General features: G+C 34.6%; 1 protein-coding gene across 1 annotated transcript in view; it reads right to left on the bottom strand.

Moving 5' to 3' along the window:
- Positions 1–18633, bottom strand: part of ZNF451 (zinc finger protein 451) — a 105126-nt gene that overhangs the window by 17746 nt on the left and 68747 nt on the right. The window contains 7 exon segments of the mRNA XM_072642536.1: positions 1744–1874; positions 3135–3278; positions 4734–6364; positions 10641–10785; positions 11514–11667; positions 14983–15109; positions 16787–16937. Of these exon segments, the coding sequence (XP_072498637.1) occupies positions 1744–1874; positions 3135–3278; positions 4734–6364; positions 10641–10785; positions 11514–11667; positions 14983–15109; positions 16787–16937 (2483 nt within the window).

The raw sequence follows: 18633 nt of genomic DNA, 5'->3' as shown, positions 1-18633 counted from the left end.
AGCAAAATTTAGAAAAGGGGACACAACATAAAATATTTTGTGTTGTTTTGGTTTTTTATTTGCTTTGTTTTGCAAATTAAAGGTAAGGGGGCAGGAGAAGAAAATCTAGATAATATAACATGAATTAATTAGTAAGATCAATTTTTTTTTTAAAGCGAAGGGTTTTACAGTAAGATTTTACTACTTGTTTTGTATATTAACTTTGTTTTGTTGACAGCTGTTAAGTTTGTAATTTGAGGGGGATAGAGAAATAGAGTAAAAATGGTTAACAATGTAAAATTTCACAAAAGCAGAAAATAATACTGAAATGATTAGATTGGACAACTGGAAATTTTTAAGAAAAGGTTTTTAGCAGAACAGGAGGTGGGGAAAAGCCAGATTTTGTAAAGGGTGCTGCAGTGATGAAGAGTGAGATAATGAGAACATCAACATCCAAAGGAGACCATTCTTTTCAAAAATGGACAGAGATAAAAGACAGCCGTGGGACAACATAAAAGGACGGTGGTGGTGGAGTCAAAGAAAGGATGCTTTAGGAGAAATTTAAGCATATTTTCTAAGCCACAAGTAAGTTGTTAATGTAAAGGAAGTGCCTTAATATAACAAGAGAGTGGATGGGATATGATACCAGAGAAAATAAGAAAGAACAGGACCAAAGGCACAAAATGGAGTAGGTCAGTCTTAGAAAGAAAAAGTGGTAGAGAAACAAAGTAAAAATATAAATATATCTCAAGGAGAAATGTAAGAAACAGAAAGGAGAGAGAAATTAAGGGAGAACTCAGATCTACACTGAAAAGATTTTAAAAGCTGCTATGAAAAATGATAGGAAACCGAAAGGAGATAAATAAAAGAATTGCTAACCACTCCAAATGAAAATAAAGCATTAACCTTAGAAAGCTATCAGTACAGTTTGGTGTAGAAAATTAAATGAAAAAATGTGTGCAATATTGCGTTCACCTACATCCACAATTTCAAATATTTCTTTTTGTTTGTTTGAACTCTAGTAAGTTGTAAAGAACTGAGCTGCACTAGGTTCATATTTTTCAAGCATTCTTATCAATGTCAGCTATTAGTGATAGTATGGCTTGCTCCACTTGAAGGCAGGAGGCTTGACATTGACTCAAAACTTCAGACAGGTACTAGCTATGTGACGTTAGAAGCAGGTCACAACTTCTCAAAACATTAATTTTCTATCTGTAAAACATATGCTACTTCCTACTTCAAAAGTTTAAGTGAAAAAAGCATTCTGAAAATCTTAAAATAATTATGTAAGCGGGAATTTTCCTTTTATTATTAGAGAAAAATCTTGTCCTTTTAAGTTGTCAAGAATGATGTACATACTACGTGCCTCTACATAAAACTATTTTTATGTAATTTCAATTTGCCCATGAACATGAGGAAGGAAAGGAGGGACTCCAGTGGCAGTGGGAGTGATCTCTTTGTAGACCATTCTGCTTCACTTGGAGGATTTGTTTTTTGGTGGGTGATGGGAGGCTGCAGAGCACCAGGTTGAGAAGTAAGATTTGCAGGAGCAGAGAGACAACGCACAGTACTGTACTGTAAAATTAACATAGGTGTTTTTTTGGAAAACAAAATTCTTTAAATAAATAGAATTTATGTAATGCAAATTTACTTAAAGTGAGAAATGCCTTACTTTCCTTTAAATTTAAATGGAACCAATATTTCAACACAGAATCAAGTGAGCCGTAGATACCAAATGTACTTTTTAGTCCAACTATAACTCACATGCATACAGATGGCAAAGTCAGCCGCATCTTTTCTCTTACTGCAGCGTGGATGAAGAAAGAAGCATCCAATCCTATTAAGGTAATTAAAAATCTTGCAATTGACTGGAGGCTTCCAGTTGGTATTTCCTCCTAAGATTTCAATGTTAAAAATGCAAAAATGATAGTCAATTGGCTAAATGATTGAAAAGTTTGCTTAAAATTTTTTAATATATGAAAAAAAAATCTAATATCAAAAACTAAAATTATACTGTATCTGTTTATTACTAAACTGTCATTACTTTGGTAAAATCCTATTTTAGAGCTTTGTTATATTATCAATATGATATACACATAATGGTAAATAATGGGTTTCATAAAATTCTTTGGGAGAGGAAATCAGGCATTAAAATAACTTCTCATTGAACATCAGGGGAGTAGACGTAGAGATGTATTTAACAGAATGAGGGGAGACCTGCTACCCTTGAGATTTTATGGGAGGTTACTAACCAAGGAGCAAAACTCAAACTTCAGTGTTTGTACTAAACACAAAATGGAAGTCTGAGTAATGATTATGTCAAACCAAGCAAATGATCTCTAGATTCCCAAACAGTGAAGGCAAAAGAGAAATTAACGAGACTCTAATGGGACTCTAGGATCAACAAATCTGAATACAGCTAAGATTATTAAATATCAAATATGAATTCTAATATGCTAAATAGATGATACAAATTATTGGTAGTAGCATCAGTAATGGCTGATGACCATGATGGATGGGGTAAGGTAGTGAGGAAAGGAAAGATGATCCTAGAGAACCTCATTTGTGCTCAAATTCCTCAGAGCTTTCAGGTTCCTGCTGGGAAAATCCACTGGTCAGCCTGTAATATTACAGATCATATGGTGTTTTAATTCCTTGTTTTATCCTTGATCTATGTAGCCTTTGAGTTCTTCCTACCAATTGCAAATGCTGTAAGAAATTCATACACTAAAGACAGATTCTCTAATTAGCAAACAATTAAATCAAGTGTCTCTAGAAATGTTGAGAACTTTACTACTAACTAATATTTAGTTCTCATTGTCATAGTACATATTCTAAATAATGTTCATAAGATTTTGAGAGAATTACTATTTTACATTATTTAAATGAAGCTTCTTAACTTTGGAAAGCATTATTATTTCACTCTACTTCAATATAATCAATAAACTCAGAGTTTTAACACTACACAAAAATAAATCTATAAATGGGGGGGGTTTCAAATGTGAAATGTGGAGAAATAATCATTACACAATGCGTCATATTTCAATTGTGTAGCCAAGTTCTATTCCAGGAGGGTTCAAAAGCAGTTCCATTTAGGTGGGCCACATTATATTTAAAGCAAGAGGGATATATCCAACTTGCATTGTTAACTTTACCTTGAAATCCCCAGACAAAGGTTCCCTGATTAAGGAATCCTGGTAGATGACCAAAAAAGTTTGACCAATTATCAAAATCCACAAAGACTATATGAGTCATGGTTCGCAAGTAGTCCAAATCTGGTAGCTCAACGTCTCCTTCATCTGGTAAAGACACATAGACATGGTCACTGTCAGTAAGAATTTTTCTAAAACTGTTTCTCAGTATGATATCTTGGCAAATTAAGACCCCCCCCGCCAAAAGTGTATGTATACATATAGCACACACACACACACACACACACACACACACACACTTTCCCCATATCTACCTGAAAGACAAGTAGCTACAGCATTTGTTGTATGCAATACAACAAAATAATAGCAATTCAATTTTTAGGTATGCAACATGTGTTAATATGCTGAGTCAGAATCTGATTTTATAACAATAATGTATTACTTTTTTTTTTTATAGCAGTATAATACTTTTTTAACCCTATTCTCATTCCCTCCCCATCCCCCTTCCTTTCCCTTGTCTGAGGTCATAGGACTTTATGGTTAATGCCTTTTGTAAAGCAACCGTGTGAACCAGCTAAGATAAAGAACAGCAGGTACAATGGAGAGATATAGTACACTTTGAGATTAAAGGACTTGGGCTCAAATTTTTACCAACAATTACCACTTATTTGATCTTGGAGCTTTATTTGTAAAATGAGGGGTCTGAATGAGATGACTTCTAAGGTGTCTTCCAGTTTTAAATCTACGGTATAATATGAAGAAGGTACTTAAGAATGGGGGAGGGGAGAATAGTATATATAATTGAAGTTGGCAGCATGCCAGTAATTTTAATTTTCTGTTTCATACTCAAATCATATCACATTGGATGCTTCATCAATGGGACCAAAACATTTATGCTCCTTTCTTGCTATCATTTTAAATCCCATTACCAAGTTATTTTTTTAATATGCAGAAGTTTTCCTTCCACATTAAATATAACGGAAACACACATCAGATTGCATGAAGAGTGCTTGTATTTTTAAAAATGACTGTAAAAGCATTCTTTATAGCTGCATATTGAAACCCAAACATTAGAGTTCCCAGAAGGCCTTTCAAAAATCAAATGGCTCATTCTTGAGGGGGCTTGAATGCTGTTAAAAATGACAGCAGTTAACATCTAGCAAAAGAAATCTTGAACCCTCTAACAACATGGACAAAAATTCCAAGCTAACTTCCTTTCCTGAAGAATTTCCTGTGCCTTATGAGAATTATGACAACGTTGGGAAGAAGAAAATGCTATATAATACTCTTCTTTAAAAAACCAATATGTACAATATCTAAGTCCCTTAAGTCTGCAGTTTGGCTAAGAGAAAAAGTAAATGGGAGATATTAAAGGAAGCCCAGTTATTATAACTTGGACGATCTATTAACTGAAAGCTTTAATTTTTTTTCTCACATTTCAGGTTTAAAACAGATGGGCTATGGCTTAGCTTTCATTATTAACTATATCACAGACCTTGTAATTCATCATCTGAGCCATGTGTTATTGGAGTCATGCTGTTAAACTTCTACACAACTGTTTGAGATTTGCATACACATAAAATTGTAATTTTAAGGTCATACCTATCTTTTGACAGCCTATGTCATTCTTAGCTTCTGAGTCCATGTTTAGTAGTTTATTTGAAGGAGATTCTGAAATTTTTGGACAGCTTATGGGATGTTTCAGTTTTCTGTCTACACGTGCACCACTGGCAGTAAACTTGAATGGGCTTAATTTTTCTGGTCCAAAGTGAGCTATGTTGGGTTTTTGTGAGAAGCAATGTTTTGTGTGAAAATGTTGCTGAGCACTCTCAGCATCGTGAAAATTTTTGCTGCAGACGGCACATCTCACAAAGTACTGCTCTTCTTTATGATCTCTCTCTCCCTTGTGTCGTTTAAGAACATGGGCATTCATGTCTGCTACATTCTGTGCTGTTGCTGAACACCAACAGCAACGAAACCACAGATTACCTTTGTCAAGCAAGATCTGTAGACATCTACTGTGATCTTCCTTCCTGTTAGTTTTGCAGATGTAACTCTCTCGGCAGCCACATGTTAACAAGTTGCTTTTCTCCAATACTGGGAAATCATCCTCATTTTTAATTGAAGTTTCAGGCTTTTCTGATACAAACACATAGTCTACACTGTGGACATCCTTATAGTGACTCAAAAATGCTTCCTCCACATCAAAAGTTAGATCACATAGCCCACAGAAATATTTAATTTTTATGTCATTGTCATGCTGATCTTGGCAGTGTCGGTATAACGTCTCTATCTTGTGAAAGGACTTTTTGCAATGGTCACAGCTGTACCTATGAAACTGATGACTTGTTAAGCACATACAGTGATGTTTAACACTTTCCTGGGAGTCAAACATATCTTCACAAATTCGGCACTGCCATTTCCCTCGTGGAGGGCTTTTTGGAGGACTTTTTGGAGGGGACTGAAGAGTGGGCATAACAGTTGAAAGGCTATTCCTGTTAACAGGGCTACTCATCAATGTCTTAGAAGAGGATGGCAAAGGTTCCTCTTCTCCAGCATCTTGCTCATAAAAATAAGTGTGTCCACGATGATATTCAGTCACATGAGCCATAATAGTCTCTTTTCTCCGTAATTCCTTTTTGCATGTACGACACCAAAAAAGAAAGTTATTTAAATGTGCCCCACCATGAAACCGGCTCATATGCAAACGCATAACACCTGCATCTTCAGACACCTTGCCACAGACTACACATTTATGGCACATTGTATTTGCTGAGAACACATGCTTTTCTGCTGCATCTTCACTTAGGAACTTCTGTTGGCATTCACAAAACCAGACCGACTTATTTTGTTTCGTAGGTACTACACCTTCACTATTTTGATCCTCCAAGTTTTTCTTCTTCTTTGGAGTAGAGCTGCATGCCTGCGTCCTTGAATCTTTACTGGATAGCGTCCTTTTAAGTGATGAAAACTTTGAATGCTCTAACAGGAGGCGCAAATCAGAGGGTGGTTTGTTGCCTCCATTGATGTGACAGTACATCAAGATGGATTCTTCCATTGAGGCAATGACTCGGACTTTGTGTCCTGAATACTGTTTGTGATTATTGGTACTGCTCTCATCCACAAAGAGTTCATTGCAATTTAGACAATAACCTCTTGCTTTGAATCTCTCTGCAACCTGGGAGACACTCTTCTCAGCAACTGCCACAGGACCAGCATTTCGACAATGGACTCTGAATCAGACACAAAAGACATAACATCTTTATACACTAAATGTTTCTAAATTCTGTAATTATGCATCAACAAATAAAACAAATACTTTTTAATAATGGTAATGTATAGTGACATTAAAACACTTCAAAATACTTCTATATTGCTAACATATTGGCTATTTGCAATATCTATGGAAAAGGTCAAAGAGAATGGAGATGACTGACAAAATTAGAGAACTGTAAATAGCATCAAATAGTGTGTGTGTGTATACATATAAAATGAATAGATTACATGTTATGTTATATATAATATAAATAACATGATATATATACATATATCTCCTACAGTAGATAAACTATTCTTAAAGAATAAACTGCTTAATATGTGAATATTTTCTTGAGTAGCAAGATGGCTTATTTAGAAGAATTAATATAAGCTAGAATGATGGTGTGAATCAAGAAAAAGGAAACTTAATACTGATAAGTTTAAAGTTCAAAACTTAAGGAAAAGAAAATAAAAATAATGAAGAATAGAATACAGCTACTCAGGAGAGAGGGCTAAACAAATTGATGTATGTATGTATGTATGCTTGTACATAGACACAGATAATTATAATTCATGTTTCTACTTCTTCCTTATTATTTCTATTTAATTTCCTCAATATGGATTTTACCTCTCCCTATCCCCATTGTAATGAAAATGAATTATCAATGACCTTTTTCATGATTTTCATTCCCTTCCACCATTACCCACGTATTTTTTAATACTGTTCTGTTCTCACCCCTTTCTCCCAATTAAAATTTCATTTTAATGAGAAGTGAACTTCCTAAAACACTCTGGCTAGTTTTGATTCTCTAAAGGGAAATAACTCAAAAGGTTCACAGCCTTCAACTCTTTGAATACTTTTTTCCTTCTTATAAACCTCATCTACTTTTTCCTTTAAGTTTTAATTTACCTTTACCAATATTTGCCAAATGTCCATCTCCAAATTTGACTTTTCTCTACAAGCCCCATAATAACACTCCACCCCTATCCTTTTGTATGGGACACATTTCCACTTGGATATCTTGCTACAAACTTAAAGCCTGGAGCCTCTTCCCTAACCCCACACTCCCCAAACCAGTTTTGCAATGTTTGCTCCAAATCTCTATCCTTTCCTTTTTCATTCTCCCCACAACCATTTTATGATACGTTGCTCTATTAAAACACATCCTATTAAACATGGATCACTTACAAAACTCAGCTAAAAGATCTCCTAGTAGAACCTAGGCTCTCCCCCCTTCCAATTTACTACTCTCTCACATTAGTCTTTCTAAAACACCTCTTGGACACCAAGAGAACTTTCTCAACTCACAAATCTTAATGGATTTTTCATTGCCTACAACATAGAAAGCTCACATTCCTTAGGCTTGACATATCTTCACATTCCCCTGTCTCCCGATATTTCTTGTACTATTATTTAACTTTTCACATATTTATGCTTCAGAGTAAATAAATATAATTGATCTTGCAAGACAAGATTGTACAAAATCATTAAAAATTTTCTAATTTGGGTTTTAACCAAAAAAAAGTAAAAAAATCAACTTCCCAAAACTGAATGAAATCAGTATTTCTACAAAGTATGGCTCAAACGGGAGATATGAGAACATGCTCCTAGCACCTCATTTCTTTGTAGAGGTAGAAGGTTTACAAATGTAGTACATTGCATACATTCTCAAACTTTTAAAACATATCAATTAGTTATTTTTATTCCTACTTCATTTTCTTGTCTCCAAAATGACTATTTATTATGTGAGATAGCTCTCTGAGAGAGGGAGTAAGAAAAATACTGGGAGAAATTATGAAAAAAGAAAAAAAAACTAATGTTTTTCAAGTCTGGCAGACATTTCCGAGAATCTGAATACAAACTGGCAGACATTTTAGGAGTTGAATTTCATCTCCATATAGCCTGCTATAGGGGAAAGTAAACACTAAGATTTATGGGGGAAAAATGATGCACTGATTTTTATCAGTACACAGTATATCTAGAGATATTCGTTTATTATTCAGAACACGATAAATAACTTGCTTTCCAACTTTACTGATAAAGTAAAAAATACCACAAAATTTGTTATTCATGAAAGCTTTGAAAAAATATATTCCTCTTTCACACATCTCATTCTAACATTTGCTTGCAGTCAGGGAGTGGTTTCTACAAAATGTTAACCTTGGCTCTCTCAATATGAGTACATAATAATAGGGTTGAGAGTAACTTTGGAGAGATCATTAAGTGTCCAAGAATTGACTGTATCTCTGCAAAGCTTTGCCCAAGGTACCATGATCTTCTGAATACTCTTCGCTTAACAAATAACCTAATTAAGGTCCTGGTTTTAAGGCCCATTTTTCTAAGAAATAGAACAATTGTTTGTCACTATCCTCTGCATAATATAATAATAAGTCACATTAAAAAACCCATCACATGCTTTAAGGACTCAAGTTTCAATAGATTATTCTACCTGGAGAAAAGAAAACTATCTTCTTTTAATCTTGTATTACTATAGCTGGTCTAGTCAAATATCCTGTTTCTGAAACAAGGCCAGAAGGGAGAATTCTGCTGAAACCTAAATGATTTTTTCCTTCCTTCCTTCTCTCTCGCTCTTCCTCTCCCTACCCCCTGCCTCCATACTTTCACCCCCTTTCCACCATCACCATACACACACTCTGAAAGGCTTTTTGCTCTTTTAAAAATAACTACTTTTCTTTTAGTTTCAATATATCTCCATGACTTTTATATGATACGGTAAGGGGTGCTCTGCAGAAACAGCTACATGAAAATTTTACTCTAATAAACTTCAAGAAATGCATGGTAAGTGCTTTGAGTAGATGTATACTTTAATGCTTCCTTCTCTAAGTATACTGAAATCGTTAAGACAGACTTTTTATTTAACATCTTGTTAGCCATGGAAAGAAAAGTTTTCTTCAAAAGGGATATAACCTCTATCAAATTGCTTACCATCTCAGGAAGGGGGGAAAGGACAGGTAGAGAGAAAATTTGAAACTCAAAATTTCATATAAAAAAAAGAATGTTAAAAAAAAGAACTGATATATATGTATATAGAATGATTTTTACATATACATATTTATGTCTAAAGGTAGCCATCTTCTAGGGTGGGGGGAGAAATGAAAAGAAATTTGAATGATAATTTTATCATGTATTTTAAAGGAATGGCAAGTTGTATATAATACATTTGCAGTTTCATGTGCAACCATCTTTTTATTATACTATGTCCACAGAAATGGAAATTTTTTTAAAAACTGTAATCTTAGGTTCATATGGTACAAAATGGAGACACAGAAACATGATAAACCCCCTACCCTTCCAAAAAGATTCCTCTGGATGATGTCTGAATACAAATTGAAGCATACTTTCTTACTTTATTTTTCTTGAGGGCTTTTTTTTGGGTCTGTCTTCTTTCACAACATGACTATTATACATGTTTTGCATCACTCTATATATACATACATACATATATAAAATCTATATCAAACTGCTTGCCTTCTCAATGAGGCGGAGGGGTTGAGGAGGGAGGAAGATATAGAATTTGGAATTCAAAATGTTTTTTACATGTAATTGGGAAAAAATAAAAATAAGATTCCTTGGAAACTTTAGTTCACAGTAATGTTGTTGCCTGTTCTACTTAATAATGTCATTATATAGTTATTTCATTTTCTACATGTATATGTTTTTAAAGGTCCTGAAAGAGAACAATTTGTCTGATACATCTTCCTATCCCCCATGACATCTAGCAGAGTGATAAAAACATAATAACCCAGTGTTTATTAAAAATATTCTCACATTTTATCACTACAACGACCTTTATTATCATTTTAAAGAGGAAACTTAGGTAGCAGAGGTTAAGCAACTTTCTCAGGGTCACACAGACACAGCTAGTAAAAAGTGAGGCTTAATTTAAACTCAGGTCTTCTTAGAGCCCAGATTCAAAGAGTTTTTATCCTCTGAGCAAAAACTTTATAGTTCAATTTCTTTAGAATACTCTAATAAATACGTAAGGCAAATAAAAAACCTGATATTTAGGTATTAAACTGGCTCCTTTATATAGGCAGGAATTTAAAAATATTCAGTTTTGCCCCTCTTCTCCCAATTTGCCCAGTTATCCTATCTATAAAAGTGTCTATTCAAAAGCACATCTTCATTAGCATCAAATAAGATGAGAGCTTCTACTACTTGGCTGTTAAAACCATAACTAAAAATTTTTCTATTACTTATGTTATTATATCATATCATACTATACTTACCTGAAATGGGCCGTGAGATCCATATGAGAACGTAATGTTTTGTGGCAGGCCATGCATTTCACTTGAAAGGGGACTTCTTTACAGAGAGATATTAAGAGTTTCTTTGCAAAAGATGGAAATGGTATAGGACATATTTCCTTGTCATCTGGGGGGGGGGGGGGGGGTGAAGGGAAATGGACAAAATAAGTTACAAATATCCCCCAAATCCTCAACCCATACACAACAGAAACTAATGATACTTTAAGGAAATCACTTTTCAGCCTACATAGGAAGATACATTCTTAACAGGAATTTAAGGCATTTCACAGAAAGTAACCTAAACTCAAGTACTACAAATACAAAAAACAATAATTCTCTCATGAAACACAAATTAGTCTTGTGAGAGAATTTTAAAAGAAGACCAAAAATAGCAGAGTATCAAATATCAGACACTACAACAGCTCAAGGGGTGTAAGTCCAAACATTGGAGTCTCAAAAACATACCTGGCCACATGATTCTGCCCTAGAGGGCTAAGTCTGGCTCTCACCCAAAGAAGATATTTCTATACAGTATGTAATAGATAGTAACGTACATATACAGTGGAGTAAAAGAACCTTTTCTGTGTTGACCTTAGAAGCAACAAGTCATTTTCCCTTTCTGAGGCTCAGATTCCTCATTTGTAAAATGAAGAGGGAAGTTGGAATAGTTTCTATCTACAATCCCCTCCAGTTCAAAGACTGTGAATTTGTACTAATCTTTACAACTTCCCTGATTCTGCTCTCACCTCCCCCAAACTGCCCATATATGGTTGTTGTACATACTAGGTCCTCAAAGAAGCTTGCTGAACTAAATTAAATATTGGAAAAAATATAAAAACAATTAAACAAACATACCACCCAGTTTAAAACTCTGAAGGAAATGATTTTTTCCAGACATATGCTGTAAGCATTCATCCTTGTTGCTAAAAAGAAGGAAGCAATTTGGACATGCAAAGCACTGAATAAGCTGGGGAAGAAGATTGGTTTTATGTCCATCAGCTGCAGCTGCCTAAAATAAGATAAAAGAGTTTATAGGTATGCAACCAATTGTCAAGTTCAAGGATTTAATTAGTTGAAAGACAATAGCATAAAATTATTTTAGATAGCTCTTTGCATATATATTCTATATATACATATAAATATCAGACAAATACATTTTCATTTACATAACCTGATTTAATCTGAAACAAAAAACTAAAATTTAGCAATATATTACTACCACACTATGTTAACACTGTAGCAGAATTTTCATTAGTTACTCCATTTACTACAAGTCAATTTAATTCTAAACACATTAAATATGCCACATGTGTAGTTAAATTGCAGTTAAGCAACTGCTTACCAAGATTTTCAAAAGTGAATGCTAACACATATAACAATTACGTCAATACTTTCTTCCAAAAACCAATTTTGTACTTTAAAGATTCCTAAAAAGTAAATATATCTCAGAATTAAGGCAACCAACAAGTGTTACTATATTCATCAATGTGTGATTTTAGTCTCTTTCCCTAGCTCAGTGCCTGTTTTCTCACTTGCAAAAAAGAAGAGAGTTGGAATAGTTCTCCAAAATCTTTTCCAGCTCTAGATCTGTACAAGTATTTAGGTATGAGAAGACAACTTGTGTTAAAAAAAAAAAAAAAACCAAACCAAAAAACAAAAAAAAAACAAAAACAAAAACAAAAAACCACCACCACAGAAATGGGAAATTAGATGTACTGAACAAGGACAGCAAGTTTGGCTCGAATGGAATTTTTGAAGGGAGAGTAATGTGAAATAACTGCAGAAAAGTTTAGCTTAGATTCAGGCTGTAGAGGACACTTGAAGAGTCAGAATAGTTGGCGTTTTATCCTTCATGCAATAGCCACGTGAACTTCTGGAGCAGCAGAATGACATGGTTCAATTGGCACTTTTAAGATTAGTGAGTCAGCAGTCTTGACTGGATAAAGACTGGATGCAGGAAGATCAATTAGGATCCTGACCCTACATTCTAAGTATACACTCTGCTATCATAGTTATGGTATGTTCACATACTGTTTCTTTAGTAAACTGAAATAAGCTTAGTTAAACTTTTAAGGGAAGTTATTCATTACACTTTTTTTTTCCATTGACACTAGGGAAAATTTAGACCTAAAGCTACATCTATTTGTAGGTGCTTTACAGCCAGAAGAGGTCACTAGAGGGTTTTCTAAAAGCTCACTTTTCCTAACCATAAAATCAGTTTTGCACCTATGGTCTCTTTTCAGCCTGAAATAAAGTGAGCTTATTCCAAACACTGATAAGATAGGCATCCTTATAAAGTTGAGGACCTTAGCTCATTTGGGCAGCTTCTTTCAGTTAGAATGCCTACTTATTTGCTGCCTTTCAATCTTTTTAGCTGTGTATAAGACAATAAAGATCATTTAATTAGCAAAAGATGAGAGGCACTAAGAATATTCTGCTGTTGCCACTTGCTATAGGATATCTTTGGCAAGAGAAAAATAAATTATCTTTCTTCTCATCGTCTTGCTCTGCAGAATTATAGTTGTTTCTGTTTCCTGATATTCTTATAAAACCTTCCATTTTGGAGGTTTCAACAAATGTTAAGTGCATACTCTACACAAGATGCTATGCTAAGTTCCTCCTTCCAAGGAGTTTATTATAATGTAATAAGGAAGCAGAGAGGCAGCTAGGAAAAGACTGAGTAAAGTGCTCTAGGAAAATTTAACATGGGAACTTACTTTTTAAGGAGTGGTTATTAAAGAAGAGCTTTATTGAGAAACAGTAGCATATTATCTGAGCTTGGAAGAAGAGAGCCTTCATCAGACAAGGGTCAGAGAAGTTACAAATTTATAAAGTAAAATCCATGAAAGGATATAGCTGTTGTCTGTAATGTGTTAGAGGCTTTACAGAAGAAATGTACCTCCTAAGTCTTTTTTAAGTAGTTATCCCAAAATAATTTTGAAAGTATAAAAATATTAATTTTGATTAATTTTACAGTTCAGTTAGTTAAGGCCCCCTCTCCCCCCAAAGTTATCTTCTCATGCCTAAATACTCAAATGGAGTACAGATCTAGAGCTGGAAAGAATTCTAGACAACTACTCCAATCCTCTTCATTTTACAAGTGAGAAAACTGAGGCCCTAAGGTGGGGAAAGAGACTAAGAATCACGGACACAGCAAGTTTAAAAAGTTTTTAAAGGTAAAATGAGGGAAGGGCACATGAGGGTGTCATGAGAAACCAAGTTTCTCTGTGCAAGCGGGGAGGACTGAAAGGTTTGAGGAAAAGTGTAAATACAGTTGCTAGGGAACTAACTGCTTCCTTGTGATAGTTATTTTCAGATGTTTGGTCAGAAACGCCTATACTTTTGTATCCCCTGGGTACCCACCATGTTTTCTAGTACTCACAAGAATAATTCAATAAAATTAGTATGGTCAATCTTGTCCATAAAAGAAGTTTACATATTCTAAATTCCCTTGATCTGCTGGGCCCTCTTGTTGCTATCTATCTGATGAAACAAAGGCACAAAACATCATATTTGCCTTAAGGTTTTGAAGTAGCAAATACTTAACTACACGGTTCAATCCTCTTTACTCAAGAAGGAAATCTCCAAACATACTATGCTGAACCCATGTCAACTATTTATCACTTTCTAAAATTAGTTATATATATTACCAAGTGTTGGGTATAAATAAAAACCCTATCTACTATTATGTGATAAATTATATAATTTTCTATCATTTCAAAACTCAGTATGGCAAAATCATTACAACCTTGCTCATTATGATACAGATTTCACACTAGAACAGGGTAGTGAAATCATATCCCAACGCCATATAAATAAGACACAATATAACCTTTTCTCAGACGAGCCTAATTAAAAGATACAGAACATTCTTTTAACAACACTGATGAGACTGCAAAGGACATTTGATAGTGGGAAGAAAACACTGGATTCATTATGAAATGAATCCAACACTCCAGAGTAAGGAGGCCTGAGTTCTTGTCCCACTTCTGCTGCAACCTCACTTTCACCTAAGGAAGAAATGTGCTTAAACCTGCCCCCCCCCCCCCCTTTTCAGTTTCTTCACCTGCATATGTATAATAGAAAGGACTGGAACAGATGACTTCAAGACCTTAAATATTCTATGACTATGATAATGCTCTATACCTATCATTTCTTTTCATTACTATCCTTCCATAAAAGCTCACAATTTTTTTATGCCCAGGGCATAATTTAGATTTTAAAAATGAAAAATTAAGGGTTATGAGGAAATATACTCAAAACTTCATATATTTCATAGAAAACAAAGTACATGCCCCCTTCCTTACCTTATAAAGGTACTTACCTTAGCAAAAAGGTGATCACTATACTGCTGTTGGGTAGCAAATTTTTTATAACATATTACACATGCAAAGGAATTGGTGAGAGGTCCATGCAGTGTAATTGTTGGATCACATGGAGAATGATCAAACCTGCAAAGTAGCAGAATTTTGTATCAAAGTTTAAGTTTCACACTCAATCATTCAAGAAGGATTTATTTAATACTGACTGTACTGTACGCCTATGCTATGGATGGATATAAACATAAAATGAAAAACATTTGCCCCTCAAGAATCTTACCTTTCAAGCATGGAGGGGGGAGAGAAGCAACATGTACAAAAATAAGTCAAAATAAACATATGCAAAGTAAATACAGTTTAACTTTGAAATTTCACAGGAGACATGCTAAAATGCAGCTGGGGGAAATCAGGAAAACTTTTTCATAGGTAGTGATATCTGAGATGTTCCCCAAACTAAGTTATCTAATCTACGGAGAAATAAAGGGAATTTTGTAAAAGTTTTCTGCCATTTTAAAATTACTTTCTTACTGAACATTATTTAAACTAGAAGCTCATTATCAAATTAACATTCAAAACAGTTCATTAGCCTTCTCATTCTTTTTTCTTGAGGGGAGAAGGCAAGGCAATTGGGGTTAAGTGACTTGCCCAAGGTCACACAGCTAGTTAAGTGTTGAGCATCTAAGGCCAGATTTGAATTCAGATCCTCCTGACTCCAGGGTAGATACTCTATTCACTGGGTCCCTAGCTAGCCCAGCCTTCCCATTCTTTACACCAAGATCTGAGGGAAGTAGCATCTAATGGCTGTTATGACTTAGCTTTTATACGGAATCTGGAGGTCCAAATGTAGAATCTCATTCCTATAAAACAGATATGAACAGAACTACATGGTATATACTGACCAAACACACTTAAGTATGCAGTTCCTTAAATCCTCTCCAGATTTTTCTGAGTTTATGTACACCACAACAGTTCCTGAGTCTATGGTGAAAGCACCAGGACCTGGCAACACAGTAGTACTACTAATTCATCTTTTTCTGGTTTCCACCTTCAGAACAAACTCCAGACCTGGAACCCCTACCCTGAAAGGAAGGGACCTAGGTTCTGTCATTACTAAGATCAGGAATGTGTTGTTACACCTTTTTGAATAAGAGAAATCAAGAGGGAGGGTGAAGGAGAGGTAAAGAATGTGGCTCTTACTTGGGCCTATCTAGCCCAGCCAATGTCTAACAAGAAGGCTACTTAGGTCCTGTGTATTGGTAGCAAATAACTATGGCTCTTATAATGATCACATCTTTTGGCAGCAGTCAGTGGTCAGTAAGTCTTACAGGCTATCCCTATGTCCCTAAATGTTCTCTTATTTAAGTCCCTCTATACCTCAAAGTTATCTCACATTGAAATCAGTGAGAAAACTAAGCTTGAAATATGGGGAGTTGCAAAGCTTTCCTTTCAGGAATTTTTTATTGCGTATCCTTAATTTGGTTCTCTATAAAAAGGATAAAAACAAACCCAAGAGGGATTTTAAGATCAAATAATTTTAAAACTCTTTAAATCATCCCTGAGTTAAATATGCAGAGTGTGGGTTAGTTTTCAACATATCATTGTAAAAAAAAAAAATCTATGAATTTATCAATTATCTAAATATTTGAATATAAATATTATTTTAAAGCCACAAACACATAAAAATAAAAACATTAAATAATAATACTCACTACCTCACATACATATTAGAAAATAATATGGCAACAAAAAACACCATGTAAAACCACTACCTGTATATTTATTCTGAATGCTTAGAAATGTCACACTGACCTTTTCAAATGACCTAAGAGAAGGTGCCCATTGTCGAACTCTTTGTTACAATACATTATGGGGCATGAAATAGGTTTGCTGGACATTGGCATTTGGCCTGCTCTTCGAATTGGACCTCTTCTTCCAGAATTAATTGTGCCTGTTTTGAGTCCTGCAACAGAAAAGCAAGGCATAGCTGTATGTAGTTCAGATGCCCGTCATCAGTGACAGCAATTTACTGGATTTACAGGAAAATAGTCATTTAATATTTCCATACTGTGCATAAAACTTTACAAATAAAAAAAATTTTTTTTCTGGTACCAGACAGCAGACAGATATATTTCCCTTATTTAAAGAAATGAAACTTTTAATAGCTTCAAAGAAAAACTGACATTTTCTACTTAAAATTTTTATCTGAGATCTTTTGCAGAAATGTAATTTTAAATAAGGCCTCAGTGTTTCATTCAACATTTAAAAATCCAAAATAAAAAATTGTTAGGATTTCGAAAAATGCTTACAATTTCAATGAGACCCTTTAAAGTATAGAGAGGATAAGCACAAAAACACCCAAAAATAGATCTTTGGTCTCTATAATAACTTGTAAAAAAGAAAAATTGCTCGGTAAAGGGGGTTTTGTCTCTCTTACTGTTTTCCTCTTAACAAATCAAGCATTTAGTAAGTTTACAAGATTCGGCTCTTTTAGGAGGAGGAAAAAATAAATCTTCAGAGCACAACTGTCCAAAATACCTTACCACAATATAGACAATTCTAGCCAAACAAGAAAAGCTACTCTTCCAGAGAATTCTGCCAGCTCTGCTTGTCAAACAAACTGTATCTCACAGCTATCAAATTAAGTTGCAGAGGAGATCAGTAGTCTTCCACTAAAGACCAAAATTTACATTTTCAGCATGGTACACCAGTGGGAAAAAGCACTGGCTCTAAAAGGTCAAGAGGACCGAGGTTCAAAACAAGCCTCGGATAATACATATCATCTGACCATCTGACAAATCAAATAACCTCTGAGTCGCAAAGGTTTCCTCATCTGGAAAATGAAAGGGGTTGGACTAGATGGCCTCTGGTGTCCTTTACAATTCTAAATCTGTGATCACAGGGCTAAACTTCACGAAAGCCAAACTGGAGAAAAGGTCTATTTCCTGTTTCTCTTCTTTCTTAGTTCCTTTACCTTTCTTTTCCTACCCATTCTTTTAAGCAGTTTTCTCGTTACCCATACCTCTCTACAAGAGCATAAGAACATAACACAAAATTTCCACACATAATTGTCCCAATTTCTAACACTTAAGTGTCATTAAAATTTAGATATGCTTCCGGATATCACAGAACATAAAGGATTGTGAAACTCTGAAATGTCTGAATTAAAGGAGCTATACATACATAGCCTATCACTGTATATCAAATAATAAAAATGGCCTTATAAGCCAATTAAACATTATCATCTCTATTTCTGTGCTCTTTAAAACTTATCAAGTAAAAGACAACAAGACAACTCCATAGCACAGTGGATAAAGCTGGAGCTAGAGTCTGAAAAGACCTGAGTTCAAATATGGCTTCAGACATCACTACCTGTTTGACTCTAGGCAAGCTTTAACCACTGCACCTCAGTTTCCTCAACTACTAAATTAAGATGATAATAATAATAGCAGCACATAACTTCCTGGGTTGTTTTGAGGACAAAATGAGATAGTTCTAAATTACTCTGCAAACTGTAAAGCATGATATAAATTATACATGTGCTTTTATATGTGCAAATTATATAATTACTATGTCTAATAGGTAAAAGGTGGTATAATGGAAGATATGACTGGACTCTGAGTCACTTCAAATCCTGAATTCAAATCCTAACCCCTCCA

The sequence above is a fragment of the Notamacropus eugenii genome, chromosome 2 (assembly GCF_028372415.1).
Source record: "Notamacropus eugenii isolate mMacEug1 chromosome 2, mMacEug1.pri_v2, whole genome shotgun sequence".
In the NCBI taxonomy this organism is placed as follows: domain Eukaryota; kingdom Metazoa; phylum Chordata; class Mammalia; order Diprotodontia; family Macropodidae; genus Notamacropus; species Notamacropus eugenii.
Note: the sequence above shows the minus strand (reverse complement) of the source record. Positions and strands in the feature narration are given on the sequence as shown.